This window comes from Neovison vison, chromosome X, assembly GCF_020171115.1.
Source record: "Neovison vison isolate M4711 chromosome X, ASM_NN_V1, whole genome shotgun sequence".
Classification (NCBI taxonomy): domain Eukaryota; kingdom Metazoa; phylum Chordata; class Mammalia; order Carnivora; family Mustelidae; genus Neogale; species Neogale vison.
The window spans coordinates 120,019,987-120,035,633 of NC_058105.1; the positions used below are offsets into that span (position 1 = coordinate 120,019,987).

The 15,647-nt window shown below is 43.3% G+C and overlaps 1 protein-coding gene across 2 annotated transcripts in view; it reads left to right on the forward strand.

The window, feature by feature from the left end:
- The window catches only part of ACE2 (angiotensin converting enzyme 2), a 70,392-nt gene that overhangs the window by 47,290 nt on the left and 7,455 nt on the right, over window positions 1-15,647 (forward strand). For both annotated transcript variants that reach the window (XM_044236017.1, XM_044236018.1), the window contains 8 exons: window positions 498-595; window positions 3,216-3,385; window positions 6,271-6,497; window positions 8,836-8,980; window positions 10,752-10,850; window positions 11,558-11,680; window positions 12,302-12,474; window positions 13,724-13,782. In XM_044236017.1, the coding sequence (XP_044091952.1) occupies window positions 498-595; window positions 3,216-3,385; window positions 6,271-6,497; window positions 8,836-8,980; window positions 10,752-10,850; window positions 11,558-11,680; window positions 12,302-12,474; window positions 13,724-13,782 (1,094 nt within the window). The remainder of the gene's footprint in view (window positions 1-497; window positions 596-3,215; window positions 3,386-6,270; window positions 6,498-8,835; window positions 8,981-10,751; window positions 10,851-11,557; window positions 11,681-12,301; window positions 12,475-13,723; window positions 13,783-15,647) is intronic.

Consider the following 15,647-nt stretch of genomic DNA (forward strand, 5'->3'; position numbering starts at 1 on the left):
GAGAGAGCAAGCACAGGCAGACAGAATGGCAGGCAAAGGCAAAGGGAGAAGCAGGCTCCCCGCCAAGCAAGGAGCCCAATATGGGACTCGATCCCAGGACGCTGGGATCATGACCCGAGCCGAAGGCAGCTGCTTAACCAACTGAGCCACCCAGGCGTCCCTAATTTTCAATATTTTGTTTCATGGATGGTGGATTATATAAATCTGTTTCTAATCTATAGTAGCTATGATGTTCCATACAGTTAATAAATAGTGCCTTTGAATTGTAATTCAAAATGGAAGAAACAGGGATAGTCTCATGCCATTTTAAACTTTTAGAGGCGATAGTTAGAAGGGAGTGTTGAAAATTATAAATAAGAATACTAAATAAATCTAGAATACTATATGACCTATTTACTGATCCTAACTTATGCACTGTGTAAAATCAGGTCTGTGTAAAATCAGAAATCATTTCTGCCTTTGTTATGTATTAACAAAATCTTTTTTTTAAAAAATAGGCGATATGTGGGGTCGATTTTGGACAAACCTGTACCCTCTGATGGTCCCCTTTGGACAAAAACCAAACATAGATGTCACTGATGCAATGGTGAACCAGGTAGGAAGAGGCCTTAAAAACCAAATCTAAATCCTCAACTTCATTTCTTTTTCTGCCATTTTTCTCTCCTTATCTTTTGCATATAAAACCACGTGTATAAAAAAGTGTCAAGTTGGGGCGCCTGGGTGGCTCAGTGGATTAAGCCGCTGCCTTCGGCTCAGGTCATGATCTTGGTGTCCTGGGATCGAGCCCCGCATCGGGCCCTCTGCTCAGCAGGGAGCCTGCTTCCCCCTCTGTCTCTGCCTGCCTCTCTGCCTACTTGTGATCTCTCTCTCTGTCAAATAAAATAAATAAAAAATCTTAAAAATAAAATTAAAAAAAAAAGTGTCAAGTTAATTTAAATGTATTTCTTGGGAAGGCCTGGGTGACTCGGTCGGTTAAGCACCTGACTCTTGGTTTCAACTCAGGTCATGATCTCAGGGTCATGAGATCGAGCCCCAGATCCTTGACTGGCACGGAGTCTGTTTGAGATTCTTTCCCCTTCCCACTCCCTTACCCTCTGGGCCTTTCCGCACTGGTGCACATGCACCTTCTCTCTCTCAAATAAATAAAATCTTAAAAAAATAATAAATGTATTTTTAATGTAACCGTCTTTTCATGGAAAAGTAATTTACAATGTCAGTGACATCAAGTACCTTGAAAAGTACGGTGTTGATCTTGCTGAACGATATTAAAAAATGGAGATGACCTGGGTTTTCCATTAAGCAGTAAGGTATGGAATTATCAGCTGGTTGGCATTACTCTTTCCAGAGTTAGTTGCCACTAAGTAATCAGTCTGTAGTCTCTATGAACAGAAAAAAAATATCAGTAGAAGATTTTTGCATATTTAAAAATCATTATTGTTAAAAATATTGTAGGAGTCTTTAAAATAATTTTTAAATTACTTTTTTTGCTACCATCCTTGCATAATTGTTTAAATTTACCCTACCATGGGTGAAATCATGTTATAATTATGTATTTTTCTTTCTTCAGCTAATAGTCTACATTTTTCAGATACAACATATTGGCATACATCTCTTGGCTGTATAAAATGTCTTCAGAGAGCTGCACCATAACTTCCTTTCCTATTTACACATTGTTAGATTTTCCTTTGGTAACGGTTTTAAACCTGCAAGCGGCCATGCCGTGAACATCTTCACATATATAGCATGCTCCTGGGAAAAGGCCGCAGCAGAATAAAAACATGAAGCTACAGGGGTCTCCAAACTCCCACAGCTGGGCTAGGTCGGGTTTCACAGCCTGTATCCAGGGTCGGTACACGCACCCACTTTCCTAAGGCCATCTTCATGACACACTTTTGAGACTGTCCAGACAGGGATGGGGATTGGATCCGTGTTGTAGGTGAGGAAACTGAGGCCTGGGTAAATGTCTTGCCCAAAGTCACGAAGACAGTCAGCGGCGACTAAGCTTTGACTTCAGAACTCCTAATAGTTCCAATATTTTTCCATTCGCATTTAACAGACGTTAACTGTGCTTACTGGTCTGCGCTGTTTTGGTATACAGACGTTCCTTCTGCTTGAGAATGCCATACCTACAAATACCAATATTGCCTTTAAAGGGCAATAATAAAAAAAATCCCCAGTTTCACATCCTGTTTCATATCCCTGAGGCAATAGAAGAGAAAAACCAGACTTGCCTGGTCTTTGAGAACAGAGGAAGTTCTCTGGGTCACGAGAAGTGATTGATGAATTATCTGCCCGTTGTACAAACTTAGTTTGCCTCGCAAGGGCCTTATTTCCAAAGAAGTCCTGATCAGCTCCCAGAAGAGTTTGCTGGATGCCAGACACCGACTGCTGCCCTTCTCCAGTTCCAGAACATTCTGAAACTCGAGATTCCCATATGGACTATGAAGCCAAGGCCCAGCTATTTAATTGGCTACTGGGTCACACACAGGCCTTTTGGGCTCCAAAAGTCCGTGACTTGTCTGCCCTTATTGTTTGTGTCTCCCACTAAGCCTAGCACCAGGGCCTCCTTCCTTAAAGGAGCTTGGTCAAGGATTGTTGGCTTGAGTTGAATAGTTTTTTGGGAAAGAGAAGGTAATTGCTTTTACTTGAAATATAAAGGATTAAGACAAAAACATCACACATAATCTCACAGAGTCTACTGTTAATTTTTTGTGTGTTTCCTCATTAATATCACATTATATAAGAGGTTTATATATTCTACTTTTCACTTAATATTAAATTGTAAAAAACATCAATAAAAAGTCTTTATGAATTGAATTTATTTAGATTTTCCATTCCACGAAGACATCTTTATGTATATAACCATTCTGGTTGTGGTTTCCACTTTTTTCCTCTATAAAAATCATTTTACATGTTGTGCATCTTAAATTTATGCAGTGTGATGTGTCAGATATGTTTCAATATTTTAAAATAATAAACAAAAAACCCATTTAAAATGTAATTCTTTGACCTAACTTCTGAGAATTTCCTAGGTTAGTTCCCTAGAGACAGGATTACTGAGACAAAGAGTGTGAACATTTTGAAAACTTGACATGTCTGTACATGTCGCCAGACTGCCTTCCAGAAAGGTTCTGCCTCTGTACATAGCCAACAGAAAGAATGCTGTTATTTTAATGCTAGAAGGAAATGCTCTCTCTCTTTTTTTTTTCTTTCAGAGCTGGGATGCAAGGAGGATTTTCAAGGAGGCTGAGAAATTCTTTGTGTCTGTTGGCCTTCCCAACATGACTGAAGGCTTCTGGCAAAACTCCATGCTAACGGAGCCAGGCGACAACCGGAAAGTGGTCTGCCACCCCACAGCTTGGGACCTAGGGAAGCATGACTTCAGGTAGTGAGGGTGACCCTTACACAGCTGATGCTCAACTGGGAGACAATGGAGGCAAGGACGAGATGGATTTGGATTTCTTCTCTGCTTCTCTGACCACAGAAGAGATGTGTGAACTCTCCTTAAACGAGGGCTCAGGAGTCCATGAGAGCACATCTGAGCTTGAACTTTAGACGTCTGCTTTATTTGAAACAATATGCACCCATTAGATTTATCTGGTCACGGGAAGGGTGGTGTCCCCGTGAGAAAGATGTGGGGCTCAGATTTATGGAGGATGGGTGTGGGAATCAGGCATCGTTCCTCTCCTCCATGGTTCCCTCTTGTGAATGAGAAAGGACAGGTGAGTAAGTAAGCTGGGACAAAAGACAGAAAGTGGTACGTGTTAGAAGAGAACCACAGAGAACACTCTATAGGAAATTGGAAGAGAAAGGACTACACTCGGAAGAGAATGTAGGCTCAGACAGGGCTTTTCAGGTGGCATTTGAATTAGGCTGGAAAGACGGGAAGGGTTTGGATAGACAGAGCTGGGAGAAAAGCAGGATCCAGTGCAGAGAGGCAGGACCGAGTACTGTGTACCAGACCCAACAAGTTGGGCTAGAATAAAGGCCATGTGAAGAAGGGTCTGTGAAATGGCGGAATGAGCACAGGCTTTTGAATCCCAGGGGTGTCACTTAATGACTAGGCAGCCGGGACAAGGTATTTAACCTTCTTGGGTTTCATTTTCCGTATCTACAAAGGGGAGTGGTAATTCCCAGGTAGCAGGTTTCTGAGTGTCTTAGGTTGGGTTCCCCAGCTTGAGGAGAAGATTCTGGTATAAACGCTTCATTGAGGGACAGACATCAGGCAAAAGGGAGTGAGGGAAGCAGGGTGGACGGGGAAAGAGTTAAGTAAGGATGTGGCCTCTGCTGGAGACTTGGCCTCAGCCTGATCCCACGGGGCTCTCTGGACCCCAATTTGCACCATAGTTGGTCACACCTTGAGAAAAGAGGACTGGTCTTTTGTACCCCGACATTAGTCAGTCACTAGCTGCTGACTGCCCCAGAGCGTGGGAGGACCTAATCTCCTGGTTGAGGCACCTGTCATTTAGCCAAAGGCAGTGCACCAGGAAGAAGCTGTTGGCTTTTAACCTCTATGACTCAGCCAGAATGGGGCATGTGGGGATCTGCCTGGGAGAGCTGGCCTGGGTAGGCCCCCAGCAGCGCCCACTAGAGTAGGGCTTGACAGTCCTGTTCTGGAAAGGGTCAGATAGTAAATAGTTCAGGCTTTGCAGGTCTCTGCTGCAACAACTCAGTTCTGCCCTTGTGGTATCAAAGCAGCCACGGACCGCACGTAAATAAATGTTCCAAGAAAGCCTTATTTATGAAAACACTTCGCTGACACCAGTACAGTGAGGCTGAAAAATGAGGGAGTTAATGTAAGTTTCCTAGCCCAGGATATTGGGTACTGTAGACACTGAACACACAGCAGCCCTTCCTGGAATTGTTTCAAAAAAGAATGGAGAAAAAGCAGCTTAGAAAAGCAGGTCTTACTGGGCTGTATGAAGGAGGCTGAGTTTCTTCTTGAGCACTGGGGGACACTTACAGGGTATTTATCAGGGGGATGGCATGGTCAGAGGGGTATGAAAATTAATTTGGGAACCTACTGAAATACAGCGGCTGCATTCACTGGAATGGAACCGCTCTGGCCAAGTTGAACAGGACCATAGTCTCATTGCCAAGTGCAGTCCTTATCGCATTGGGCCACTGCAGCCTTAGACAGTATTTACAGGTTTTCTTCAAAATGCCATTTTTTTCATTGGCTTCTACATTGTCATGCTCTTCTGGACTTCTTTTTTTTTAATTTCTTTTCAGCGTAACAGTATTCATTGTTTATGCACCACACCCTGTGCTCCATGCAATCCGTGCCCTCCCCAATACCCACCACCTGGTTCCCCCAACCTCCCACCCCCCGCCCCTTCAAAACCCTCCGATTGTTTTTCAGGGTCCACAGTCTCTCATGGTTCACCTCCCCTTCCAATTTCCCCCAACTCCCTTCTCCTCTCCATCTCCCCTTGTCCTCCATGCTATGTGTTATGCTCCACAAATAAGTGAAGCCATATGATAACTGACTCTCTCTGCTTGACTTACTTCACTCAGCATAATCTCTTCTGGACTTCTTTGACCTCTCTCTCTCTCTCTCTTTCTCTCTCTCCCTCTCCATCTTCTCTGAATCATCTTTCTCCACTCCATCTGTACTGGGACCTCTTAGGGCTCTGTTTTTGGCCCTCTTTCCTTGCCATTCTTTACCTGCTTCATGGGCCATCACATCTACTCCCTGACTTACATGCTAATGACTCCCACATATCAAGCCCCTTCTCCTCCTACTTCTCTGATCTTGGCTCTACCAAACTTCCTGCAGTGTCCTGAATGCTACACCCTTTTCTCAAGCCTTTCTCATGGAGCACTTCCAGGAATGCCAACGTCTTGCCCCTCCCTGCCTTCTACCTGGCAAACTTCTACATGTTGATCAAGGTCCGGGCTGCCCAGACCGTTGCATTCTCAGGTATGCCCTTCTCTGTGGTTCTAGGAGACTGTGCCTACATTCACTTACTGTTAAGCCCAAGGCCATGTCTACTGATTACTGACAGAGTACTTGCCTGAGGGTTTTTCTGGTAGAAGACTCTGCTTATCTTTCTATTAGTTTGTGAGCAGTAGGATTCAGCCCTGCCCATCACTTTATTTTGAGTACCTTGTACTGTTTCTAGGACATAAAAGGTAAGTCCTCAAGATTCATCGGGGAACAGATCTTGGAATGATGATCTGTGCTACCAAAATCCTATACTGCGCTTACTGTGATGATTAAATTAAATTCATTGAGATTCGTTTTCCATCTTGCCTGTTTTTGTGCAGGATCAAGATGTGCACAAAGGTGACGATGGATGACTTCCTGACAGCCCATCACGAGATGGGACACATCCAGTATGACATGGCATATGCCGCACAACCCTTCCTGCTGAGAAATGGAGCTAATGAAGGGTTCCATGAAGCTGTGGGGGAAATCATGTCACTTTCTGCAGCTACACCCAACCATTTGAAAAACATTGGTCTTCTGCCACCTGATTTTTCTGAAGACAGTGGTATGGACATTTTTCTTCATGGCTTGTTTTGGGGAGTCTTAGTTGGTGGTGGGCAAAAGCATTTATTATCATGTGTGGTGTATATTTAATTTTTGCCACATAAAGCATGTGATATTTATGGGTAACGGGGAATTGCTGCTGGTAAAAAAACATTTTTTAAAGAATATATCACAACAGGGGGCACCTGGGTGGCTCAGTTAGTTAAGTGTCTGCCTTCAGCTTGGGTCAAGATCCCAGGGTCTGGGATCGAGCCCTATGTCGGGCTCTCTGCTCAGCGGGGAGCCTGTCTCCATGCTTGTGCTCGCTCTTCTGTCTTTCTTTCTGTCTTTCTTTCTTTCTTTATTTTGTTCTCAAATAAATCAAATCTTTAATAATAATAAAAAAGGCATAAGAGAGCTGACTGAATGAGTGGTCTTAGAACTCTAAGAAACATCTAACGGGGGAAAAAAAAGATGCTAAAACAGGCCCACAGAACTGAAATGGCTTATCCATGGTCACGCAGCTAATTAGTGTTAGAGTTCTGACTAGATCCCCCTGGTTTCTAGGTAAGAACTTCCCAAAATGTGAGAGCTGAAACATTCTAAAAACCATTTTGCTGAGGCAGCAAATTGAAGACAGGAGAGGAAAAGTAACTAGCCCAAGGTCAAAAAGCAGCATAGCGGAACCCAAACCAGAGCCCTAATCTAAAGCTTTTCCCATATTTTACAAAGCAAAGTGTGACTTGAAATTTTAGAGTTCTTAAAGAATGGGTGGTGGAATATCAAGATTGGACGGGACTGAAACGTTTTCTTCAGCCAGCTGATGCATGAATTCTCCCCTGTGACGTCCCCTCAGATCCATGCTATCCTTCAACATCTTTTCCAAGGCAGCCTGTTTCTCTTTGGATGCCTGGGACTTGACGGCACATGACGAATATTCGCGAGATCCAGATTCTTCAGTGAAGATGCCATGACTTCCGATTTTTCCTTGTAAAAGGAGGATACTTAGAGCCAAATATGTTCTCTTCTGTATTTTCCCCTCCCCTCATTTTAGCTGTTTGGTTCAAAACCTCAGTTTCACTGGCTGGAACATTTGGTCAGTGAGGTCAAGGTCATGAGCTCCATCCTTGTGGGGAAAATTCACTATGCCTTGACTTCTGGCTCCAGACTTCGGTGATCTCATGAAGGCCTGGGAGTAGGTCAGTGTAAAGCCATCATCATGTCTGAAAAAGTTGCTGTAAGCATAAACCCAGTGGGTAATAGACGAGAAACAGCAGCCTCCCATGAAGGGAGCAACAAAGGAAAGGGAGTTGACGGCAACCACACCTGTTGCCCAATTTTAAAATATAGTTCTTAAGTCAATTAACAGACAATTATTTGTTTTTATCATTTTTAAAATATTTCCTGACAGCAGGCAAAGAGGATTGAACCACTAGAATAGTACTAAACATGGTTAAACCACTGGTTTGAAAAACTCTTGCTTCCTTACTTGACTCTGTCCTGATCTGTGAATGAGGTTGAGCAAATCCCTTCATTCCTTCTCTTCCTCCCTCCCTTTACCTTGCCTCCTTTCTTCTTCCAAAAATATTTACTGAGCATATACTATGTGCAAGGCATTTTTCTCAACACTGGAGATACAGTGGTGTGCCAAGTAGATAGTATCCCCCCTGCTTACAATTCATGGAGCTTCACTTGTATACTTAGAGTGAGCTCTACTGCTTTTTTTTTTTAAACGTCACTAAATAACAGATAGATGAGATCACATAATGTGTTAAAGCATTTTAAACTGAGGTGAAGAAGATGCCAGTGCATTTAAGGTGTACTATACTCCTGATTATCCAGTGGATAGTTTCCTCTAGGGAGGCTCTTTTTTTGTTTGGGTTTTTCCTCCCTGGTTTACTAGGTTTTGGTCACATCTGTTTACTATTTGTTTTTTAACAAAGACTCAGAGCGGGTATCATGTAGGAGCCACTAGGCTAGGTATACAGTCTCGAATGAGACACTAACAGTCACCACCTTCATGGAGTTTACAAGAATAAATAGTATGACAGAAGACAAACTAGCCCTAATTAGCTCTGAAAAGAGGTATGTAAGGAGGACAATTGACACTAATGAAAAAATGGGGATCAGCAGTTACTTGCAGATTCATTTTACCTGTTCTTTCCAAGTCTTTACCCTCCTCCAAGTCCCCTAGCTGAGAAAGTGAGTAAATACATATTATCATGTCCACTGTCACTATTTCTCGTGTAATCTCACTGTAAGCATATCTTGAGAAATGATATCTTGAGATTGGGAAATCAATGCAAAACACCCACTGTCTTCCTCACGTTAATATTTATCCTTTTCCCTTGTACTTTCAGAAACAGACATAAACTTCCTACTCAAACAAGCACTTACAATTGTTGGAACTCTACCATTTACTTACATGTTAGAAAAGTGGAGATGGATGGTCTTTAAGGGTGAAATTCCCAAAGAGCAGTGGATGCAGAAATGGTGGGAGATGAAGTAAGTCAAAGAATATGCAATCAGCAAAATGTTTTGTCTCATGAGTTTGCCACTTATCTAAAGGCACTTTCCTGGCCTGAAGGCACGCGTGCATGCACACATACGCACACACATGCACATGCGCACATGCTCGAACACACGCGCATGCACACCCTGCCTCCTTTTTATTTTTTAAGTCTCCCATTTGGATGCTTTCTCCTCAGATAACATTTCCTTGGCTCTCCCTTCCCCCAAGCAGGATCTGATGACACAACTTCTCATGGTCTATCTTCTTAAGTGCTGGGTCACCCATAAAACTGTAATATCTTAGGCAAAGCACTGGAGATCTAATGCTGGCCATTTCAGATGTTTTCCTTGACTTCAAAGGACTTTCAGTCTGTGGAGGGATGTGGGAAATGAAACCATGGCAACGTGTTCTGTTGTGATGGGTTCTTTGGGGATCCACGAGCATCCAATGCAAGATCCAAAGCCGTATCTGGTGGGTCACGTGTGGAGAGGCCTCCAGATTGAGCTCTGAGCAAGAGGTGACAGGTAACCAGGTGTTTGTAGAGGGAAACAGAAAGAATTCCAGGCTAGCGAGAGACTGGCACTTTTGGGCAACAGACCGTGATCCCTTTCAATAGTTTCAGCACTACGTTCTTCATGCCTGGGACACATAGGTATGAAATAAATGGGTTTGGGATGAAAGAATTACAAAAGAAGACAGGAAGGAATAAAGGAAAGGAGGGAGGGAGGGAAGGAGAAGGAAGAGTCTTCTCCCCTCCCTCTATTAGACTCCTGTCAATTTTGCTTATTTTTCTTATTTTCCTTTTTCTGGTGAAGATCTACCTATATAACATTTAGCCCCATGTCCATGAATTTAAGTCAGTGCCACTGTTCTGCCAAGATTCTCTGTTGACATAAATTCTACTTGGGAGGAAGGAGCAGCGAAAATAACCATTTCTAGCATTTGAGTATTACTGAATTTGTCTCTAATGACCCCACAGTCAGAAAGGACAAATGTTTTAAGTTTAAATAATGCCAAATACTTGGTTTCCCTGGTTTTTTTTCTGGTTGAATTCGTTTTTGATCCCTTTAAAGGTTTATTTTGAAAGGTAAATGGTACCAGACCCTTAAAATAATTTGCTGTGCATTAATCAGTCCATTAGTTCACTAAACATACATGGAGTCTTTGCTTAGCATCGGGCATCACGACTGACACTGGAACCGTAAAGGGAACTGAGACAGCCCCGCCCTCTAGGAACTCCGGTCTCCAGGGCCAAGAAGAAGCTGCGTATGAATAATTGTAAAACGGAGAGAGAAATGCCAAAGGAGCATGGCTAGAGAAGGCTAAGGGAGCTGAAGGGGTTCACTGGCTGGCAGGTGGGTGGGGCCAGGAGCAGGCCTCACAGAGGACGGGGCACTCCAGCTAGCTTTGAAGAATAAGATGTCAATGTTACAAAATTCTGTCTGCCAGGAACATGTGAAATGTGGCACCGAAGAGGGATTATTAAGATTTTCACTGTACATTTTTGGCCATGTGATGCACTTTATTAAATTACTGTTTTGAAGATACAACTGTTTTCCAGTGATATATTCTGGATGAATTAAAAAAGGAAGAGATAACCATAGAAGGGCTCTATTCTGTAATTTTTTACACTGTTTCTATTTCACGTGACAACTGATTCCATTATAAATGCCATTGGCTGACAAAACCACGCTAACTTCATCTCACAGTACCTTCCCCTGATAAGGGCCCCTTGGCTAACGTATCTGCTTTTTTCCCCCGAAGGCGAGATATAGTCGGGGTGGTGGAACCCTTGCCCCATGATGAGACATACTGTGACCCTGCCGCTCTGTTCCATGTTGCTAACGATTACTCATTCATCAGGTAACTGACAGGTTTCTTCTCATTGTTTAACTTCCAGGCTTGTGGACAGCTGTGCTAATGGCAAAGAAATAGGGATCTATGAAGTCATGACTGAAATTTCTCTTTCTACCCTCCTTCCCCCTAGAACCTCAAAACAGATCATCAGTTTTAACTCAGTTTAACTCAACACGATTTGCTGGGTCCAGTAAAACTTACATGAGATCTTTTCTCCGCCACGAAGGAATTTTTAGTATCCCTAGGGGAAATAAAATGATCTTTGTTTGTCTTCTTGTTACTGGCAGTGTTCAGAGTGATGGTAATAGAGTATTTTTAATTGGGAGTCCAAAAACCTATGTTCTTCACCCGTTAGCCCCACATTTTGAACTTGCTGAACTTCAGTTTCTTTAGCTGGAAGATGGGAATAACATCGTGGGCCTCCCATTAGGATCACTCGGCATTATTTATATGATGGGCCATAAATAGGTAAAACACGATACAAATGTGAACTAACATTTAACAAAGTAATACCACTTTTTAAATCAGCTGATACATAAATACAAGTAGGCTATGATGTGTCTGCAGGATTCATTTTTGGGTCTTTCTGGAGAAAGAGGTTGGACTAATATCTCTTTGGGACTAGAGCCTTAGAATTTAAACTTACGCCGCAGTCTATGAGTCTCGCACAGTAACTAAACACGGCTCTGCTCTCTTGCTCATCTGCTTTACAGATATTACACAAGGACCATTTACCAATTCCAGTTTCAAGAAGCCCTTTGTCAAATAGCTAAACATGAAGGTCCCCTATACAAATGTGACATCTCCAATTCCCGTGAAGCTGGGCAGAAGCTGCAGTAAGAAACACTTCAAGGGGCACCTGGGTGGCACAGTTGATCGAGCGTCCAACTCTTGGTTTTGGCTCGGGTTGTGGTCTTATGGTGGTGGGGTCAAGCCCCACATCGGGCTCCATGTTCAGCAGAGAATCTGCTTGAAGGTTCTCTTTCCCTCTGCCTCTCTTCCCACTCGTTCTCTCTCTCTCAGTTAAATAGGTGAATCTTTAAAAAAAAAAAAAAAGAAATATTTCAAAATATTGAACCTCTCCTGCTACCCAGTATCACCAGTATTTCCATGCCTAGATTTGAATTTGATTTCCTTGTTTTAAAAAGAAAGATTTTGAACTCAGAATGTCCTCATCCGCAAATTAAATGTTTATTTTATCGTCACACGGGAACCTAGACCATGTGATGGCTGGACAGTCTATCCCCTCTCCATGTCAACTACAGGGCTCCCTCTCTAGTCATTAGAAGGAAAGAGATTGAAGGATGAATACATCCATTAACCGGCCTGATTTTCTTATCAGCCAGGAGCAAGCTTAGCTAAGCCAAAAAGGAGAAACCATAGATCATAGTGTAAATATGTGTACATCTGGAATTCCTCAAAAGGCCCTAAACCCACCCTCCCCTTTTTGCATGTAGCGAAATGCTGAGCCTTGGAAGATCAAAACCCTGGACCTTCGCCTTGGAACGTGTTGTAGGAGCAAAGACTATGGATGTAAGACCACTGCTCAACTACTTCGAGCCCTTGTTTACCTGGCTCAAAGAGCAAAACAGGAATTCTTTTGTGGGTTGGAACACTGACTGGAGTCCATGTGAGTACTCTGAGTTGACACATTTCAAATGACCCCCTTTCTGCTTCCCGTAGGCCCCTCTGGCCCATCTCATGGGGCTATAACACAGCCGAGTATGCTTTCCCTTTATGTAGACCCAGCTTCTGACTGTGCTGTGGTGGCAGCTGCCATTTTATTGGGGGGAGGAAACACATTTGTTGAGCACCTACTACGTATCAGGCATGATGAAAACTACACACACACATATTTTCTCTCTCTCTCTTTCAAGTCTGCTTTATCAGCCCCATATTTAAAATAAAAGAGTATAAAACTCCCCAACCCACTGCATTCCAATCCCACTCTTCAAAGACAAGTGCTTTTTAAATCAATTTTAATGCTATTACCTCTTCTTTCTGGCAGTCACTTTCATATCTCTGAATATTATGTTTATATGATTTCTTTATTGGTCAGTTTTAGGCATGCACTCCTGCCTCTTCTTCCACTTTCCTTTCTCATCTCAATAAAGTTTTAATATTTTTATAAGAAATTATCAGTATTTGTATCTTAATGCCTGTAGAGCCAAGTAATATACTGTTTTAAAGCCTTTCCTATGTGGCTCGTTGTTTGTCCTGGAGTTTCTACTGCCTTGTTCTTTTAATATCTAATTTGCTATCAATGTTGCATTTATCTTTTCCAGGTATTCCAATGTATCTATTCTTTTCAGTCTCATTTTTTCCCGAAGACTTCCCTCTTAGAGTCCTGCGTTCTTCTGTCTCAGTCTGACCACAGTTTTCATCCTGAGTCATCCATCCTTTTGCTGGTTTCCTGGGTTGAATCCATTGCTTCCTGAATTCCAGACCTTCTTTCTTGGATCACCTCCCCTCTTGTTCTGCTGCAGCAGAGCTTGCAAGTGGCTTTCTAAACAAGAGCATGTGGGGTAGGAGGGTTAATGGTGTCCCACGGTGGCTTTAACCATATCTTGATTTTCATTCCCATTGTTTTCAGTCTGATCTCTTCTTCTTCTTCTTCTTCCCAAGCTGCTCCAGGACTCTCTGGAACTTTTGGGCTCTGTACTACCTCTGCATTCACTTTAGGCTGTGGCTTCCTGGCCCTTGAGAGTGCACTTACCACCATCCCCCACGACCATTACTTCTCATTTTCCAAAACTATTTATACCTGTTAAAAAATTCCTTTACTATCACTTTGGTGGGATCTTAAGAAGGGAAGGAAGTAAAGGCACATGGTCGATCTGTCATCTGTAACCAACAGTCTCTGATTTCTCTTTAATCAGATGCTGACCAAAGCATTAAAGTGAGGATAAGCCTAAAATCAGCTCTTGGAGAAAAAGCAGTGAGTATTCTGGACAGTGTGTCTTTTTTTTTTTAAAATAAGTTTTTAAAAACAAGTTTTATTTATTTATTTATTTGAGAGAAAGCACATGCCGAGGGACAGAGGGAGAGGGAGAAGGAGAGAAGCAGACGCTCTGCTGAGCGTGGAGTCTGCCACTGGGGCTCGATCTCATGACCCTGAGATCATGACCTGAGCCGGATGCTTAACCTACTGAGCCACCCAGGCGCCCCCATCCTTTACTACTTAATGCACTCTCTTAAGTGGGACAAATAAGCCCATTCCAGTGTGTTCTAAAAGAAGACAGGCCACATGTTTCTCTTAAAAACGACAAGCTCCAGATTCTGCCTCTTGGGATTTTTTTTTTTTTTTTTTTTGGTAACACATTCCTTATTGGTTTGGTGATGTCTGCTTTCTCCTTGTTACTTTTAAGGTGCTATGAAAATCAATGAAAAAACATCCAATCTTAAATATCAAGTGTCCACCCTTTTTTAAAAATACATTTTTAAAAATTGTATGTATTTGAGAGAGAGCAAGATAGCACAAGCCGGGGAGTTGCAGAAGCGGAGGGAGAAGCAGGCTCCTCGCTGAGCAGGGGGCCCAGAGGCGGGGCTCCATCCCAGGCCTCCAGGATCATGACCTGAGCTGAAGGCAGAAGCTTAATGGACTGAGCCCCCCAGGCGCCCCCAGGGTCCAACCTCATAATTCACTCTTATCACCATTACTTGTACTTGAGGAAGAGGACAAGGTTATATTTTGAGAGACTGTTTAACAAGTAGTGTAGGTAGTTTTGCTTTGTTTTATTTTAGTCAGTCATCCATATCCTGGAAGCTTGTTAAAAATACAGAATCTTTGGCCCCAGCCCTGGACCTGCTCAGTCCGGATCTGCATGTTCACCAGCCCCTGGCTGGTTTTTCAAACCTGGCTGCACCCTGGAGCCGTAGGGGATGTTGAAAAAAATGTCGCAGCTCAAGTACCACTCCCAGGGAGTCTGACTTCACTGTTCTGAGGTGTAGCATCGAAAGTTGGGCATCAGGAGTTTTAAAAGCTCCCCTGGCGGGTGCCTGGGTGGCTCAGTCTGTTAGGCGACTGCCTTCGGCTCAGGTCTGGAGTGGCGGGATCGAGTCCCGCATCGGGCTCCCAGCTCCATGGGGAGTCTGCTTCTCTCTCTGACCTTCTCCCCTCTCCTGCTCTCTCTCACTCTCTCGCTCCCAAATAAATTAAAAAAAAATCTTAAAAAAAAAAAAAGCTCCCCAGGGGATTCTAATTACAGCCAAAGCTGAGAACTACTGAGGACTCTGCATTTGAGGATAAGCGAATGTTTCACGGCCAACCAGATTCCTCACACCTGCGTGTGAGCTTCTTGCAGAGGCTGGACACCTGTCTCGGGCTAGCCAGGCTAAAGAGGTGGTGGCTTTGGGGAGAGGACAGGACAGGACAGCCCCAGGCAGATGGGGGGCAAAGGAGGCCATGCGGGATGAGAGAACAGCCTGGGACCATTGAATAGAGCGGCCCAGGGGGCAACAGAAAATCGCAGTTTGCAGCCGATAGCGCCCAAGGTTACATTTCGACCCCGTTCCATTTTCTGCCCAGTTAAATATCGCCTACAGCTCCACGGCAGTCACAGCATCATTTGCCTAGCTGAGCAAGACAGCTAAACGTAGATAACGCAGTAGGAGTGAAAAACGAGCCTTTAAGAAAGAAATAATAAAAATGAAGGTGCAACCCTTCCCGAACTTGAAGAGTTCCGATTTCCCGTTCTCTACCACCACTGAATGTCTGTGGGATTATTTTTTTAGCGTCTTTATATTAGCTCTTCCTTGGCCTGATACATTTTAGTTCCTTTTCAGTTACATTGTTTCCTTGAC